This window comes from Sphaerodactylus townsendi, linkage group LG02, assembly GCF_021028975.2.
Source record: "Sphaerodactylus townsendi isolate TG3544 linkage group LG02, MPM_Stown_v2.3, whole genome shotgun sequence".
In the NCBI taxonomy this organism is placed as follows: Eukaryota; Metazoa; Chordata; class Lepidosauria; order Squamata; family Sphaerodactylidae; genus Sphaerodactylus; species Sphaerodactylus townsendi.
In genome coordinates this window covers 56,690,586-56,708,642 of record NC_059426.1, presented here as the reverse complement: position 1 = coordinate 56,708,642, position 18,057 = coordinate 56,690,586, and the positions used below count along the sequence as shown (strand labels likewise).

General features: G+C 75.8%; 1 protein-coding gene across 13 annotated transcripts in view; it reads left to right on the top strand.

Annotated features, from left to right (window-relative positions):
* Positions 1-18,057, top strand: part of KALRN (kalirin RhoGEF kinase) — a 668,527-nt gene that overhangs the window by 576,256 nt on the left and 74,214 nt on the right. For 10 of the 13 annotated variants that reach the window (XR_007243596.1, XM_048485754.1, XM_048485753.1 and 7 more), the window contains 2 exons: positions 15,903-16,186; positions 16,533-16,637. Coding sequence is in view for 12 of the 13 variants with exons in the window: in XM_048485754.1 (XP_048341711.1) it covers positions 15,903-16,186; positions 16,533-16,637 (389 nt within the window). In the remaining variant the exon portion in view is untranslated. The remainder of the gene's footprint in view (positions 1-15,902; positions 16,187-16,532; positions 16,638-18,057) is intronic. The other 3 variants (XM_048485747.1, XM_048485746.1, XM_048485752.1) reach the window with 1 other exon arrangement.

Sequence of the window (18,057 nt, the reverse complement as noted above, 5' to 3'; positions counted from 1 at the left end):
CCCCCCCCCCCACCCCCCCCCCCCCCCACCCCCCCCCCCCCCCACCCCCCCCCCCCCCCACCCCCCCCCCCCCCCACCCCCCCCCCCCCCCACCCCCCCCCCCCCCCACCCCCCCCCCCCCCCACCCCCCCCCCCCCCCACCCCCCCCCCCCCCCACCCCCCCCCCCCCCCACCCCCCCCCCCCCCCACCCCCCCCCCCCCCCACCCCCCCCCCCCCCCACCCCCCCCCCCCCCCACCCCCCCCCCCCCCCACCCCCCCCCCCCCCCACCCCCCCCCCCCCCCACCCCCCCCCCCCCCCACCCCCCCCCCCCCCCACCCCCCCCCCCCCCCACCCCCCCCCCCCCCCACCCCCCCCCCCCCCCACCCCCCCCCCCCCCCACCCCCCCCCCCCCCCACCCCCCCCCCCCCCCACCCCCCCCCCCCCCCACCCCCCCCCCCCCCCACCCCCCCCCCCCCCCACCCCCCCCCCCCCCCACCCCCCCCCCCCCCCACCCCCCCCCCCCCCCACCCCCCCCCCCCCCCACCCCCCCCCCCCCCCACCCCCCCCCCCCCCCACCCCCCCCCCCCCCCACCCCCCCCCCCCCCCACCCCCCCCCCCCCCCACCCCCCCCCCCCCCCACCCCCCCCCCCCCCCACCCCCCCCCCCCCCCACCCCCCCCCCCCCCCACCCCCCCCCCCCCCCACCCCCCCCCCCCCCCACCCCCCCCCCCCCCCACCCCCCCCCCCCCCCACCCCCCCCCCCCCCCACCCCCCCCCCCCCCCACCCCCCCCCCCCCCCACCCCCCCCCCCCCCCACCCCCCCCCCCCCCCACCCCCCCCCCCCCCCACCCCCCCCCCCCCCCACCCCCCCCCCCCCCCACCCCCCCCCCCCCCCACCCCCCCCCCCCCCCACCCCCCCCCCCCCCCACCCCCCCCCCCCCCCACCCCCCCCCCCCCCCACCCCCCCCCCCCCCCACCCCCCCCCCCCCCCACCCCCCCCCCCCCCCACCCCCCCCCCCCCCCACCCCCCCCCCCCCCCACCCCCCCCCCCCCCCACCCCCCCCCCCCCCCACCCCCCCCCCCCCCCACCCCCCCCCCCCCCCACCCCCCCCCCCCCCCACCCCCCCCCCCCCCCACCCCCCCCCCCCCCCACCCCCCCCCCCCCCCACCCCCCCCCCCCCCCACCCCCCCCCCCCCCCACCCCCCCCCCCCCCCACCCCCCCCCCCCCCCACCCCCCCCCCCCCCCACCCCCCCCCCCCCCCACCCCCCCCCCCCCCCACCCCCCCCCCCCCCCACCCCCCCCCCCCCCCACCCCCCCCCCCCCCCACCCCCCCCCCCCCCCACCCCCCCCCCCCCCCACCCCCCCCCCCCCCCACCCCCCCCCCCCCCCACCCCCCCCCCCCCCCACCCCCCCCCCCCCCCACCCCCCCCCCCCCCCACCCCCCCCCCCCCCCACCCCCCCCCCCCCCCACCCCCCCCCCCCCCCACCCCCCCCCCCCCCCACCCCCCCCCCCCCCCACCCCCCCCCCCCCCCACCCCCCCCCCCCCCCACCCCCCCCCCCCCCCACCCCCCCCCCCCCCCACCCCCCCCCCCCCCCACCCCCCCCCCCCCCCACCCCCCCCCCCCCCCACCCCCCCCCCCCCCCACCCCCCCCCCCCCCCACCCCCCCCCCCCCCCACCCCCCCCCCCCCCCACCCCCCCCCCCCCCCACCCCCCCCCCCCCCCACCCCCCCCCCCCCCCACCCCCCCCCCCCCCCACCCCCCCCCCCCCCCACCCCCCCCCCCCCCCACCCCCCCCCCCCCCCACCCCCCCCCCCCCCCACCCCCCCCCCCCCCCACCCCCCCCCCCCCCCACCCCCCCCCCCCCCCACCCCCCCCCCCCCCCACCCCCCCCCCCCCCCACCCCCCCCCCCCCCCACCCCCCCCCCCCCCCACCCCCCCCCCCCCCCACCCCCCCCCCCCCCCACCCCCCCCCCCCCCCACCCCCCCCCCCCCCCACCCCCCCCCCCCCCCACCCCCCCCCCCCCCCACCCCCCCCCCCCCCCACCCCCCCCCCCCCCCACCCCCCCCCCCCCCCACCCCCCCCCCCCCCCACCCCCCCCCCCCCCCACCCCCCCCCCCCCCCACCCCCCCCCCCCCCCACCCCCCCCCCCCCCCACCCCCCCCCCCCCCCACCCCCCCCCCCCCCCACCCCCCCCCCCCCCCACCCCCCCCCCCCCCCACCCCCCCCCCCCCCCACCCCCCCCCCCCCCCACCCCCCCCCCCCCCCACCCCCCCCCCCCCCCACCCCCCCCCCCCCCCACCCCCCCCCCCCCCCACCCCCCCCCCCCCCCACCCCCCCCCCCCCCCACCCCCCCCCCCCCCCACCCCCCCCCCCCCCCACCCCCCCCCCCCCCCACCCCCCCCCCCCCCCACCCCCCCCCCCCCCCACCCCCCCCCCCCCCCACCCCCCCCCCCCCCCACCCCCCCCCCCCCCCACCCCCCCCCCCCCCCACCCCCCCCCCCCCCCACCCCCCCCCCCCCCCACCCCCCCCCCCCCCCACCCCCCCCCCCCCCCACCCCCCCCCCCCCCCACCCCCCCCCCCCCCCACCCCCCCCCCCCCCCACCCCCCCCCCCCCCCACCCCCCCCCCCCCCCACCCCCCCCCCCCCCCACCCCCCCCCCCCCCCACCCCCCCCCCCCCCCACCCCCCCCCCCCCCCACCCCCCCCCCCCCCCACCCCCCCCCCCCCCCACCCCCCCCCCCCCCCACCCCCCCCCCCCCCCACCCCCCCCCCCCCCCACCCCCCCCCCCCCCCACCCCCCCCCCCCCCCACCCCCCCCCCCCCCCACCCCCCCCCCCCCCCACCCCCCCCCCCCCCCACCCCCCCCCCCCCCCACCCCCCCCCCCCCCCACCCCCCCCCCCCCCCACCCCCCCCCCCCCCCACCCCCCCCCCCCCCCACCCCCCCCCCCCCCCACCCCCCCCCCCCCCCACCCCCCCCCCCCCCCACCCCCCCCCCCCCCCACCCCCCCCCCCCCCCACCCCCCCCCCCCCCCACCCCCCCCCCCCCCCACCCCCCCCCCCCCCCACCCCCCCCCCCCCCCACCCCCCCCCCCCCCCACCCCCCCCCCCCCCCACCCCCCCCCCCCCCCACCCCCCCCCCCCCCCACCCCCCCCCCCCCCCACCCCCCCCCCCCCCCACCCCCCCCCCCCCCCACCCCCCCCCCCCCCCACCCCCCCCCCCCCCCACCCCCCCCCCCCCCCACCCCCCCCCCCCCCCACCCCCCCCCCCCCCCACCCCCCCCCCCCCCCACCCCCCCCCCCCCCCACCCCCCCCCCCCCCCACCCCCCCCCCCCCCCACCCCCCCCCCCCCCCACCCCCCCCCCCCCCCACCCCCCCCCCCCCCCACCCCCCCCCCCCCCCACCCCCCCCCCCCCCCACCCCCCCCCCCCCCCACCCCCCCCCCCCCCCACCCCCCCCCCCCCCCACCCCCCCCCCCCCCCACCCCCCCCCCCCCCCACCCCCCCCCCCCCCCACCCCCCCCCCCCCCCACCCCCCCCCCCCCCCACCCCCCCCCCCCCCCACCCCCCCCCCCCCCCACCCCCCCCCCCCCCCACCCCCCCCCCCCCCCACCCCCCCCCCCCCCCACCCCCCCCCCCCCCCACCCCCCCCCCCCCCCACCCCCCCCCCCCCCCACCCCCCCCCCCCCCCACCCCCCCCCCCCCCCACCCCCCCCCCCCCCCACCCCCCCCCCCCCCCACCCCCCCCCCCCCCCACCCCCCCCCCCCCCCACCCCCCCCCCCCCCCACCCCCCCCCCCCCCCACCCCCCCCCCCCCCCACCCCCCCCCCCCCCCACCCCCCCCCCCCCCCACCCCCCCCCCCCCCCACCCCCCCCCCCCCCCACCCCCCCCCCCCCCCACCCCCCCCCCCCCCCACCCCCCCCCCCCCCCACCCCCCCCCCCCCCCACCCCCCCCCCCCCCCACCCCCCCCCCCCCCCACCCCCCCCCCCCCCCACCCCCCCCCCCCCCCACCCCCCCCCCCCCCCACCCCCCCCCCCCCCCACCCCCCCCCCCCCCCACCCCCCCCCCCCCCCACCCCCCCCCCCCCCCACCCCCCCCCCCCCCCACCCCCCCCCCCCCCCACCCCCCCCCCCCCCCACCCCCCCCCCCCCCCACCCCCCCCCCCCCCCACCCCCCCCCCCCCCCACCCCCCCCCCCCCCCACCCCCCCCCCCCCCCACCCCCCCCCCCCCCCACCCCCCCCCCCCCCCACCCCCCCCCCCCCCCACCCCCCCCCCCCCCCACCCCCCCCCCCCCCCACCCCCCCCCCCCCCCACCCCCCCCCCCCCCCACCCCCCCCCCCCCCCACCCCCCCCCCCCCCCACCCCCCCCCCCCCCCACCCCCCCCCCCCCCCACCCCCCCCCCCCCCCACCCCCCCCCCCCCCCACCCCCCCCCCCCCCCACCCCCCCCCCCCCCCACCCCCCCCCCCCCCCACCCCCCCCCCCCCCCACCCCCCCCCCCCCCCACCCCCCCCCCCCCCCACCCCCCCCCCCCCCCACCCCCCCCCCCCCCCACCCCCCCCCCCCCCCACCCCCCCCCCCCCCCACCCCCCCCCCCCCCCACCCCCCCCCCCCCCCACCCCCCCCCCCCCCCACCCCCCCCCCCCCCCACCCCCCCCCCCCCCCACCCCCCCCCCCCCCCACCCCCCCCCCCCCCCACCCCCCCCCCCCCCCACCCCCCCCCCCCCCCACCCCCCCCCCCCCCCACCCCCCCCCCCCCCCACCCCCCCCCCCCCCCACCCCCCCCCCCCCCCACCCCCCCCCCCCCCCACCCCCCCCCCCCCCCACCCCCCCCCCCCCCCACCCCCCCCCCCCCCCACCCCCCCCCCCCCCCACCCCCCCCCCCCCCCACCCCCCCCCCCCCCCACCCCCCCCCCCCCCCACCCCCCCCCCCCCCCACCCCCCCCCCCCCCCACCCCCCCCCCCCCCCACCCCCCCCCCCCCCCACCCCCCCCCCCCCCCACCCCCCCCCCCCCCCACCCCCCCCCCCCCCCACCCCCCCCCCCCCCCACCCCCCCCCCCCCCCACCCCCCCCCCCCCCCACCCCCCCCCCCCCCCACCCCCCCCCCCCCCCACCCCCCCCCCCCCCCACCCCCCCCCCCCCCCACCCCCCCCCCCCCCCACCCCCCCCCCCCCCCACCCCCCCCCCCCCCCACCCCCCCCCCCCCCCACCCCCCCCCCCCCCCACCCCCCCCCCCCCCCACCCCCCCCCCCCCCCACCCCCCCCCCCCCCCACCCCCCCCCCCCCCCACCCCCCCCCCCCCCCACCCCCCCCCCCCCCCACCCCCCCCCCCCCCCACCCCCCCCCCCCCCCACCCCCCCCCCCCCCCACCCCCCCCCCCCCCCACCCCCCCCCCCCCCCACCCCCCCCCCCCCCCACCCCCCCCCCCCCCCACCCCCCCCCCCCCCCACCCCCCCCCCCCCCCACCCCCCCCCCCCCCCACCCCCCCCCCCCCCCACCCCCCCCCCCCCCCACCCCCCCCCCCCCCCACCCCCCCCCCCCCCCACCCCCCCCCCCCCCCACCCCCCCCCCCCCCCACCCCCCCCCCCCCCCACCCCCCCCCCCCCCCACCCCCCCCCCCCCCCACCCCCCCCCCCCCCCACCCCCCCCCCCCCCCACCCCCCCCCCCCCCCACCCCCCCCCCCCCCCACCCCCCCCCCCCCCCACCCCCCCCCCCCCCCACCCCCCCCCCCCCCCACCCCCCCCCCCCCCCACCCCCCCCCCCCCCCACCCCCCCCCCCCCCCACCCCCCCCCCCCCCCACCCCCCCCCCCCCCCACCCCCCCCCCCCCCCACCCCCCCCCCCCCCCACCCCCCCCCCCCCCCACCCCCCCCCCCCCCCACCCCCCCCCCCCCCCACCCCCCCCCCCCCCCACCCCCCCCCCCCCCCACCCCCCCCCCCCCCCACCCCCCCCCCCCCCCACCCCCCCCCCCCCCCACCCCCCCCCCCCCCCACCCCCCCCCCCCCCCACCCCCCCCCCCCCCCACCCCCCCCCCCCCCCACCCCCCCCCCCCCCCACCCCCCCCCCCCCCCACCCCCCCCCCCCCCCACCCCCCCCCCCCCCCACCCCCCCCCCCCCCCACCCCCCCCCCCCCCCACCCCCCCCCCCCCCCACCCCCCCCCCCCCCCACCCCCCCCCCCCCCCACCCCCCCCCCCCCCCACCCCCCCCCCCCCCCACCCCCCCCCCCCCCCACCCCCCCCCCCCCCCACCCCCCCCCCCCCCCACCCCCCCCCCCCCCCACCCCCCCCCCCCCCCACCCCCCCCCCCCCCCACCCCCCCCCCCCCCCACCCCCCCCCCCCCCCACCCCCCCCCCCCCCCACCCCCCCCCCCCCCCACCCCCCCCCCCCCCCACCCCCCCCCCCCCCCACCCCCCCCCCCCCCCACCCCCCCCCCCCCCCACCCCCCCCCCCCCCCACCCCCCCCCCCCCCCACCCCCCCCCCCCCCCACCCCCCCCCCCCCCCACCCCCCCCCCCCCCCACCCCCCCCCCCCCCCACCCCCCCCCCCCCCCACCCCCCCCCCCCCCCACCCCCCCCCCCCCCCACCCCCCCCCCCCCCCACCCCCCCCCCCCCCCACCCCCCCCCCCCCCCACCCCCCCCCCCCCCCACCCCCCCCCCCCCCCACCCCCCCCCCCCCCCACCCCCCCCCCCCCCCACCCCCCCCCCCCCCCACCCCCCCCCCCCCCCACCCCCCCCCCCCCCCACCCCCCCCCCCCCCCACCCCCCCCCCCCCCCACCCCCCCCCCCCCCCACCCCCCCCCCCCCCCACCCCCCCCCCCCCCCACCCCCCCCCCCCCCCACCCCCCCCCCCCCCCACCCCCCCCCCCCCCCACCCCCCCCCCCCCCCACCCCCCCCCCCCCCCACCCCCCCCCCCCCCCACCCCCCCCCCCCCCCACCCCCCCCCCCCCCCACCCCCCCCCCCCCCCACCCCCCCCCCCCCCCACCCCCCCCCCCCCCCACCCCCCCCCCCCCCCACCCCCCCCCCCCCCCACCCCCCCCCCCCCCCACCCCCCCCCCCCCCCACCCCCCCCCCCCCCCACCCCCCCCCCCCCCCACCCCCCCCCCCCCCCACCCCCCCCCCCCCCCACCCCCCCCCCCCCCCACCCCCCCCCCCCCCCACCCCCCCCCCCCCCCACCCCCCCCCCCCCCCACCCCCCCCCCCCCCCACCCCCCCCCCCCCCCACCCCCCCCCCCCCCCACCCCCCCCCCCCCCCACCCCCCCCCCCCCCCACCCCCCCCCCCCCCCACCCCCCCCCCCCCCCACCCCCCCCCCCCCCCACCCCCCCCCCCCCCCACCCCCCCCCCCCCCCACCCCCCCCCCCCCCCACCCCCCCCCCCCCCCACCCCCCCCCCCCCCCACCCCCCCCCCCCCCCACCCCCCCCCCCCCCCACCCCCCCCCCCCCCCACCCCCCCCCCCCCCCACCCCCCCCCCCCCCCACCCCCCCCCCCCCCCACCCCCCCCCCCCCCCACCCCCCCCCCCCCCCACCCCCCCCCCCCCCCACCCCCCCCCCCCCCCACCCCCCCCCCCCCCCACCCCCCCCCCCCCCCACCCCCCCCCCCCCCCACCCCCCCCCCCCCCCACCCCCCCCCCCCCCCACCCCCCCCCCCCCCCACCCCCCCCCCCCCCCACCCCCCCCCCCCCCCACCCCCCCCCCCCCCCACCCCCCCCCCCCCCCACCCCCCCCCCCCCCCACCCCCCCCCCCCCCCACCCCCCCCCCCCCCCACCCCCCCCCCCCCCCACCCCCCCCCCCCCCCACCCCCCCCCCCCCCCACCCCCCCCCCCCCCCACCCCCCCCCCCCCCCACCCCCCCCCCCCCCCACCCCCCCCCCCCCCCACCCCCCCCCCCCCCCACCCCCCCCCCCCCCCACCCCCCCCCCCCCCCACCCCCCCCCCCCCCCACCCCCCCCCCCCCCCACCCCCCCCCCCCCCCACCCCCCCCCCCCCCCACCCCCCCCCCCCCCCACCCCCCCCCCCCCCCACCCCCCCCCCCCCCCACCCCCCCCCCCCCCCACCCCCCCCCCCCCCCACCCCCCCCCCCCCCCACCCCCCCCCCCCCCCACCCCCCCCCCCCCCCACCCCCCCCCCCCCCCACCCCCCCCCCCCCCCACCCCCCCCCCCCCCCACCCCCCCCCCCCCCCACCCCCCCCCCCCCCCACCCCCCCCCCCCCCCACCCCCCCCCCCCCCCACCCCCCCCCCCCCCCACCCCCCCCCCCCCCCACCCCCCCCCCCCCCCACCCCCCCCCCCCCCCACCCCCCCCCCCCCCCACCCCCCCCCCCCCCCACCCCCCCCCCCCCCCACCCCCCCCCCCCCCCACCCCCCCCCCCCCCCACCCCCCCCCCCCCCCACCCCCCCCCCCCCCCACCCCCCCCCCCCCCCACCCCCCCCCCCCCCCACCCCCCCCCCCCCCCACCCCCCCCCCCCCCCACCCCCCCCCCCCCCCACCCCCCCCCCCCCCCACCCCCCCCCCCCCCCACCCCCCCCCCCCCCCACCCCCCCCCCCCCCCACCCCCCCCCCCCCCCACCCCCCCCCCCCCCCACCCCCCCCCCCCCCCACCCCCCCCCCCCCCCACCCCCCCCCCCCCCCACCCCCCCCCCCCCCCACCCCCCCCCCCCCCCACCCCCCCCCCCCCCCACCCCCCCCCCCCCCCACCCCCCCCCCCCCCCACCCCCCCCCCCCCCCACCCCCCCCCCCCCCCACCCCCCCCCCCCCCCACCCCCCCCCCCCCCCACCCCCCCCCCCCCCCACCCCCCCCCCCCCCCACCCCCCCCCCCCCCCACCCCCCCCCCCCCCCACCCCCCCCCCCCCCCACCCCCCCCCCCCCCCACCCCCCCCCCCCCCCACCCCCCCCCCCCCCCACCCCCCCCCCCCCCCACCCCCCCCCCCCCCCACCCCCCCCCCCCCCCACCCCCCCCCCCCCCCACCCCCCCCCCCCCCCACCCCCCCCCCCCCCCACCCCCCCCCCCCCCCACCCCCCCCCCCCCCCACCCCCCCCCCCCCCCACCCCCCCCCCCCCCCACCCCCCCCCCCCCCCACCCCCCCCCCCCCCCACCCCCCCCCCCCCCCACCCCCCCCCCCCCCCACCCCCCCCCCCCCCCACCCCCCCCCCCCCCCACCCCCCCCCCCCCCCACCCCCCCCCCCCCCCACCCCCCCCCCCCCCCACCCCCCCCCCCCCCCACCCCCCCCCCCCCCCACCCCCCCCCCCCCCCACCCCCCCCCCCCCCCACCCCCCCCCCCCCCCACCCCCCCCCCCCCCCACCCCCCCCCCCCCCCACCCCCCCCCCCCCCCACCCCCCCCCCCCCCCACCCCCCCCCCCCCCCACCCCCCCCCCCCCCCACCCCCCCCCCCCCCCACCCCCCCCCCCCCCCACCCCCCCCCCCCCCCACCCCCCCCCCCCCCCACCCCCCCCCCCCCCCACCCCCCCCCCCCCCCACCCCCCCCCCCCCCCACCCCCCCCCCCCCCCACCCCCCCCCCCCCCCACCCCCCCCCCCCCCCACCCCCCCCCCCCCCCACCCCCCCCCCCCCCCACCCCCCCCCCCCCCCACCCCCCCCCCCCCCCACCCCCCCCCCCCCCCACCCCCCCCCCCCCCCACCCCCCCCCCCCCCCACCCCCCCCCCCCCCCACCCCCCCCCCCCCCCACCCCCCCCCCCCCCCACCCCCCCCCCCCCCCACCCCCCCCCCCCCCCACCCCCCCCCCCCCCCACCCCCCCCCCCCCCCACCCCCCCCCCCCCCCACCCCCCCCCCCCCCCACCCCCCCCCCCCCCCACCCCCCCCCCCCCCCACCCCCCCCCCCCCCCACCCCCCCCCCCCCCCACCCCCCCCCCCCCCCACCCCCCCCCCCCCCCACCCCCCCCCCCCCCCACCCCCCCCCCCCCCCACCCCCCCCCCCCCCCACCCCCCCCCCCCCCCACCCCCCCCCCCCCCCACCCCCCCCCCCCCCCACCCCCCCCCCCCCCCACCCCCCCCCCCCCCCACCCCCCCCCCCCCCCACCCCCCCCCCCCCCCACCCCCCCCCCCCCCCACCCCCCCCCCCCCCCACCCCCCCCCCCCCCCACCCCCCCCCCCCCCCACCCCCCCCCCCCCCCACCCCCCCCCCCCCCCACCCCCCCCCCCCCCCACCCCCCCCCCCCCCCACCCCCCCCCCCCCCCACCCCCCCCCCCCCCCACCCCCCCCCCCCCCCACCCCCCCCCCCCCCCACCCCCCCCCCCCCCCACCCCCCCCCCCCCCCACCCCCCCCCCCCCCCACCCCCCCCCCCCCCCACCCCCCCCCCCCCCCACCCCCCCCCCCCCCCACCCCCCCCCCCCCCCACCCCCCCCCCCCCCCACCCCCCCCCCCCCCCACCCCCCCCCCCCCCCACCCCCCCCCCCCCCCACCCCCCCCCCCCCCCACCCCCCCCCCCCCCCACCCCCCCCCCCCCCCACCCCCCCCCCCCCCCACCCCCCCCCCCCCCCACCCCCCCCCCCCCCCACCCCCCCCCCCCCCCACCCCCCCCCCCCCCCACCCCCCCCCCCCCCCACCCCCCCCCCCCCCCACCCCCCCCCCCCCCCACCCCCCCCCCCCCCCACCCCCCCCCCCCCCCACCCCCCCCCCCCCCCACCCCCCCCCCCCCCCACCCCCCCCCCCCCCCACCCCCCCCCCCCCCCACCCCCCCCCCCCCCCACCCCCCCCCCCCCCCACCCCCCCCCCCCCCCACCCCCCCCCCCCCCCACCCCCCCCCCCCCCCACCCCCCCCCCCCCCCACCCCCCCCCCCCCCCACCCCCCCCCCCCCCCACCCCCCCCCCCCCCCACCCCCCCCCCCCCCCACCCCCCCCCCCCCCCACCCCCCCCCCCCCCCACCCCCCCCCCCCCCCACCCCCCCCCCCCCCCACCCCCCCCCCCCCCCACCCCCCCCCCCCCCCACCCCCCCCCCCCCCCACCCCCCCCCCCCCCCACCCCCCCCCCCCCCCACCCCCCCCCCCCCCCACCCCCCCCCCCCCCCACCCCCCCCCCCCCCCACCCCCCCCCCCCCCCACCCCCCCCCCCCCCCACCCCCCCCCCCCCCCACCCCCCCCCCCCCCCACCCCCCCCCCCCCCCACCCCCCCCCCCCCCCACCCCCCCCCCCCCCCACCCCCCCCCCCCCCCACCCCCCCCCCCCCCCACCCCCCCCCCCCCCCACCCCCCCCCCCCCCCACCCCCCCCCCCCCCCACCCCCCCCCCCCCCCACCCCCCCCCCCCCCCACCCCCCCCCCCCCCCACCCCCCCCCCCCCCCACCCCCCCCCCCCCCCACCCCCCCCCCCCCCCACCCCCCCCCCCCCCCACCCCCCCCCCCCCCCACCCCCCCCCCCCCCCACCCCCCCCCCCCCCCACCCCCCCCCCCCCCCACCCCCCCCCCCCCCCACCCCCCCCCCCCCCCACCCCCCCCCCCCCCCACCCCCCCCCCCCCCCACCCCCCCCCCCCCCCACCCCCCCCCCCCCCCACCCCCCCCCCCCCCCACCCCCCCCCCCCCCCACCCCCCCCCCCCCCCACCCCCCCCCCCCCCCACCCCCCCCCCCCCCCACCCCCCCCCCCCCCCACCCCCCCCCCCCCCCACCCCCCCCCCCCCCCACCCCCCCCCCCCCCCACCCCCCCCCCCCCCCACCCCCCCCCCCCCCCACCCCCCCCCCCCCCCACCCCCCCCCCCCCCCACCCCCCCCCCCCCCCACCCCCCCCCCCCCCCACCCCCCCCCCCCCCCACCCCCCCCCCCCCCCACCCCCCCCCCCCCCCACCCCCCCCCCCCCCCACCCCCCCCATTTATTTTTGAAATTTACCAGCAGCTGCTGCATTTCCCACCCTCGACATATACGCGAGTCAATAAGTTTTCCCAGCTTTTTGTGGTAAAATTAGGTACCTCGACTTATATGCGGGTCGACTTATACACAAGTATATACGGTACACATGAAATTAATAATAGCCGTACATTATTTTTTGCTTTGCACTCTAAATTGTCACCATTCTGCCAGGTACCTGTTCCAAATTAAGACTTATATTCTTCTGCCTGAACCAGGAACAAAATGCCTCTTAATACAGTCCATAATACATGGTTTAAAACTGGATGTATTTTCATTGTTGGTTTCACTATTGAATGTTAAGTTTCTGTGTACCTTTGCCTTAGGATTAGAATGAATGTCCAAAAGGAGGTGACTGTCTTTGCTGATTTGTGAATTGGTCTACTGCAAACAACTTGTATGAGAGCTAGAAAACTGATGGTGACTGATAGTTCCTGATGGGGAATCTTGGTCCTCATGTATGTTTGTGTATAACAGAAAAGACACCATTTCCAAAATAATGCTGCAGATACTTCTAAACGGACAGAATTCACGTGTGAATGTGGAGACTCACTGAAATGTGTTCACACATGCTGTAACTACTCATTATGACATTGTCACTTGTGCTACAGTAATGATCCTTTCACTCTAATTTTGCTGCTGTTCACGCTGGCCAGCCCTTTACAGCTGCCTAACTTCAGCTGCATAAGTTTTTTGTTTTCCAATGACTGTCCTTTCTTTACCTTTCTGAGAGCTTGTTTGCATTCGTCAGAATAAAACTGTGGCATGTCAAAAACAGGTTGTTTTTTTTAACAGATAACACATTGTAGACAGGTGGTCTCTTTCAGATAACTCCTGTTTCACTAAAACCTGTTAACTTCCTAAATTGGTTTGTGTTCAGTAACTCAAGAACATCAGGTGTTCATTGTGTCTAAATTTGGCTTCTTATTTTCACTGAAACTCTGCCAAACTGTGATAACTACTGACATTTTGGGGCCAAACTAATATTTTGATGGGAGGCATCTACTGAATTTTGTGTCTTCTTTGTACATGTACCAAGTGAGGAACTTGGTGTGGGTTTTCTTTTTCTTTTTTTGTACGCAGAATAGAATGTAAGAAGATCTGAAACTTCTTCTTCCTTTCCTTATAGTTTTATATGCTTCAGTCTTCCTGACTTTTTAATATCCTAGTTTGGTTTAGAGAGAGATTATTTATTTAGTGAAGCCCAGTGATATTAGGGGAAGGGCAAAGTTTTACTCCCTTCATTCACATCTTCACTGTGACGATAAATAGACTCTGTATCTTCCATTTCAACAGGGTTGACACATGAATAAACAATGGCTTTCCCACCATGTATATTTGGTCCTTAGTTAAAGTAAATATTTGAGGAGCTATGTAATACTGAATTTCTGTATGCTCTTGGGTAATAAGAAGGTGGTATGGTTATTGCAGAACCATTGTTTTCGAAGTGCTTGAATATGAACGCTCTGGGCACGTACGGAGCAGTTGGCTAGGTCTTCTGTGTCTTGAAGCAGGATGGTCAGCAGTTTTAAGATGCGTCCTCTCGGGTATGCTGAGATGTGATTATCCATTGGTCCTCGTTTTAGTATGTGTCCTTTGATTTTTTATGTTACGTTACTTTTGTCAGTGGAAATGTGGTTGACTCTTTTGGCACTAGATCAACTGGAAACACAGACTGAGACTCCCTACTTTTCATGTAATCTGTTAGAGAACTGTAATTAGAGGAGCATTGAAAAGGAAAGTAGTTATAAAGATTGCAGTTCAAGATGAACTACTGCTTTTCTCAGGCTGTTTCCACACGGGCGGAATACAGTGACCCAGGGATGCTAAAAACAGCGTCCCTGGGGAGGGGTTCGCACGCGACCTCGCAACCCCCGAGTGGCGTGAAGCCGCTGTTTCCGAACCTCACTCCCTGAGCTTCCGGCAGCGGCTGGAAGGCACCATCCCCCCCTTTCCCGAACGCCTACTTTGTCTCCTGGCTTCCAGCTTGTCGCAGAGGCCAGGGGACACTCCCCCCTGACCTGCGACTCCAGAGCCGTCGCTCCAGTCTGCAGGGGCATGTCCCCTGGCTTCTGCGACGAGCTGGAAGCCAGGAGACAAGGTAGGCGTTCGGTGACGGCGCAGCCTGTGCGAAGGCTGTGCCGCTGCCTGCCACCTCCTGCGACCGTCCATGCGAACGGTCCCGGGGGGTGCGTCGGCATTGTTTATGCCGACACACCCCTTCACCGTTGCTCTGCGGAAAGGGCCTTAGTCTTTGTATACTGTGGGCTATCAAGTCATGCAGCTTCCCGTCCCTATGTGCTGTGAATTTGTAATATTAACCATTCCCAAAGATTCGATCAGCTCGATTTTCGTCTGCACACTTGAAATCAAACTGTGCCTTTTAACTTTTGTCATTTCAGCCCTTTCCTATTCTTCTTTGTATGTGTAAATTACCCAAAGTATTTTTTCTGTATTGAATCCAAAAACATTTATTTTAAATTTTAATTTTAAAAAATAATATTAAAAATGTAATTTTGAGTTTGACCAATTGCTTGGCTCCATAGATGTTTCATAAGTTTGATGCCTAGGCTTAGAAAGCCATTTTTATGCTGTTAGAGGTGATAACTGATCTTTCCCCTGTTGGGCTTATTTCTTCTTAGTAGTCCAGGATGGTTGAGGTGCGAATTGATTCATCTGCAGGACTTATCGGCTAAGAGAGGGTCTCTATCACTGAGAATCTTGTGTCTCTGACAGAGATACCTGCTTAGAGTTGGGATGAAGGGAAGAGAATGAAAGAGTTGATTATATTATAGCTGGAGTTTATAGTTGGAAATATAGCCTGGGGGGCAAGTTTGCCCAAGTTGATGACCGGGTGATCTTTAGCCTTGTAGGAGGGCCTTCTTGTATTTATACTGTTCTTGTATTTATACAGTTAATATCATATATCATAGATAAGTCAAATATTAGAGTTAACCAAATCACTATTATTCTTAATTTCATGGGAAGCCAAATCCAGTACAGCCTTACCAAGCATTTCTCTCTGGAGAAATGTGCAGCAAGCAGAAGCTGCTTGAACTGGAAGGTAGGAGACAAGGAAAAAATTTCAGCAGAAGGCCAAATTAGATGTGACGGTATTTTCATGGACACCATGAGGACGGTTTTGCCTTTTTAAAGTCATTTTAAAATGTTACTGAGTAGGCCTGCAGTAAGCTGAGGCACTTGAAAAGGTATTGGAGGGAAGGCAAGAAGTCTGCCTTGATTAATACATGGCCTCCTATGCTAATGACCAAGGCTTCATTGTACTGAGCTCTTGGTTTGCCAAAGGTTGTCACTTTCTAAACAAATTGAAGTGATAGAGTAGTCAGCTGACCAGAAACAAGTGTTGGGCAGAGAAAGTTCTATCTTGAAATCCAGCTCGTAGGTAGGGAGCAGACTTTGCAGAGGGGTTGGATGCTGGAAGTTCTTGCTTCTGTAGTGGTCATGCAGTGTTCATACTTCACCAAACTTGAGGGACATGAACTTGTATCTTGAATGTATCTTCAGAATGCAAGATTAACAGTTTTAGACCTTGGAATTTGCTGACAGACTTCTGTTGATAACTGCTTATCTCTCTCTCCACCGCAGTTGCCTCCAAATCATGTGGCTTCTCTGAGTGGAAATTGGTTGAAAGCCATAGCACATAAGATAGTGGAGGGGAGGGGAATAGTTACTTGTGGTTTCTTTATCTCTTGCCAGTCTGATGCTGCTTAGTACACACAGGCAGACTGAAAATAATACTGGCAGTATAACCAGGACCTGCTATTTTTATGAACAAGAAAACTGCAGTTCTAAGCCAATGTAGGGCAATTGTCATAACAGAAAACAGGGAGAACTCATAGAATGGGTAGAATTTTGCATCGTTACCTACTGTGTGTGCAGTGCATACATAGAAACATGTTCTCTTAAGAAATCTCTAGGTCGGTTTTTGAGTGTGAAGGAAAGTGTCAGGTATCAACATGTTTTGACTACTTGATCATTTTCAGAAATAACTGTCCATTTTAAGTGAACTTAGCATTCTTGTTCTTTTGGCAGATGGCTATTCAGGCTCCTCTAATGAAAATGGAGGGAAGTCTGAATCGGTGGCAAACCTACAGCCTCAGCCGTCCCTCAATTCCATCCAGAGCTCACCTGGTCCAAAGCGTTCAACCAACACTCTGAAAAAATGGTTAACAAGCCCCGTCCGTCGGCTGAACAGTGGAAAAGCAGACAGTAACATCAAAAAGCAAAAAAAAGTACGTGAAGGAAGGAAGAGTTTCGATTTGGGATCCCCCAAGCCTGGAGACGAGACTACACCTCAGGGAGACAGTGCCGATGAGGTACGGAGGAGGTTCAGTGTATTTACTTTAATAATGTCGATTCAGATGTAGCTTTTTTCTTCATTTCAATGTATTGCTGTACACTGGTCCTGAGTAGGTTTTAAAGTAACATCCCTGTCTTTTAAAAGTTTACAAGCAGTTTACAAGCAGGCTAGCTGCTTCCCTCCCTTTGTATTCACTTATCCTCCTCATGTCAACTTGAGCATATCTACTATTTACCATCCTTGTTATATCAGTTAAAAAGCCATCGTGCTTCTTGAAGAAACAGGATCTCTCTTTTACTCATGTTGTAGTAAAGTCTGCATGCTTCCTTGCGCTGTTGTAACACCAGTTCTCTTGCTTCCAGAAGAGCAAGAAAGGTTGGGGCGAAGATGAACCAGACGAAGAATCTCATACTCCACTCCCTCCTCCTATGAAGATTTTTGATAATGATCCCACACAAGATGAAATGGTAAGGTGCTAACTTCTTCAAAAGCTTGCTTTGAATATTCCTCCAAAGAGCCAAGGCATGTGATGATTCATTAGGCTACTGTCTTTTTCAACTAGGATTTGGTTACACATTGTGACTGTTTCCAGAAGGAAGACTGATTGAGTAATCCATCCTCAAAGTCTTTGCTACAATCCTTATGGATACGAACTTCAGCTTTTGTTGTAATTAGAGTTTTTGTGGTATTTCCCTGCTTGCCTTAGTTGATTGCATTTCTTGTGCATTTCATTACTTGTTTGTTTTTTGCTCTCTATGCCTCACCCACAGCAGTGACTCTTAAAGTTCTTCACCATTTAGAAATATTTCCAATATCACCTCACCAGTGACTAAGGGAGGGGGAACTCCCCGGGATATGAACTCCCCACCCCCGACACGCCCCCACCCCAACACGCCGCCCCCACCTGACTGCAATGGCGGTGCCCATGGCAAGCCACTTCAGATGTCCCCATTGCAGCTACACCTCTGCACCTTACCTCTGATTGTTGCAGACACTTCTGGAGCATGTTCTGTGGCGAATGCTCAGTTCACACAGGCCAGCTCTGTGAGATTTCTTCATGTGAACTGAGTGTGCACTAAAACATGCCTTAAGCTCTCTCTTGAAAATGAACATTTCAGGGGAGGTCAGTGGGAGGCAAGTTGTCTTGAAGGAAGGCTTGTCTGGCATGGATCATTTCCTTCAGGAAGACCTTAAACTTTACAAGAATTCAATGGGAAAACTATTGTTGAAATGCATCAACCATGCATGTGATGTTGCATCCAGTTGTCTTGTAGGAAAAGTAATGTTAGCCAAGGAGAATTGAAAACTAACTCTCAGAGGTCCCGTGTCTAATGCTGAATGCTATTTCAATAGTCTGCATGGGATCTGTACATGTCAGAGGATTTGTTGCCACAAAGCACATAACTGAGCTTCTTGGCAACACATGTGGCAAACTGCATGCAAACAGTTTCTATGTAGTTTTCCACAATATGTGCAAAAGAGTTTCTTCAGAGCTATTTGGTTGGCTGGGGCTCTCTGTTGCTTGCCCTAGGCTAGGTTTGTCATATCATAGCTGGTCTTCAGAAGAAAGACTTGTAATTATAGGGGTCTCCCCTGTACCTTCACATCCTCTAAATAAGCCATGCTAGTTTTAATCTTTTCAGTCATGGGATAATTCTTTGATTTAGCGACTTCATGATAGGTCTGTATGGCTCTGTATTCACACACATTGTTTGTGGGGGAAACTCTGCACTTCCAGCAGCTGTTTTCTATGTTGATGAATAGGAAAATTTTATTTTGTGAGACTAAAGGCCACAACAGTATAACAAAAAGCAACTGCCCAAGCAATAATACACATATACACAAACAGAAAGCTGGATTAAAAACAGGTTTAAAATTATCAGAACC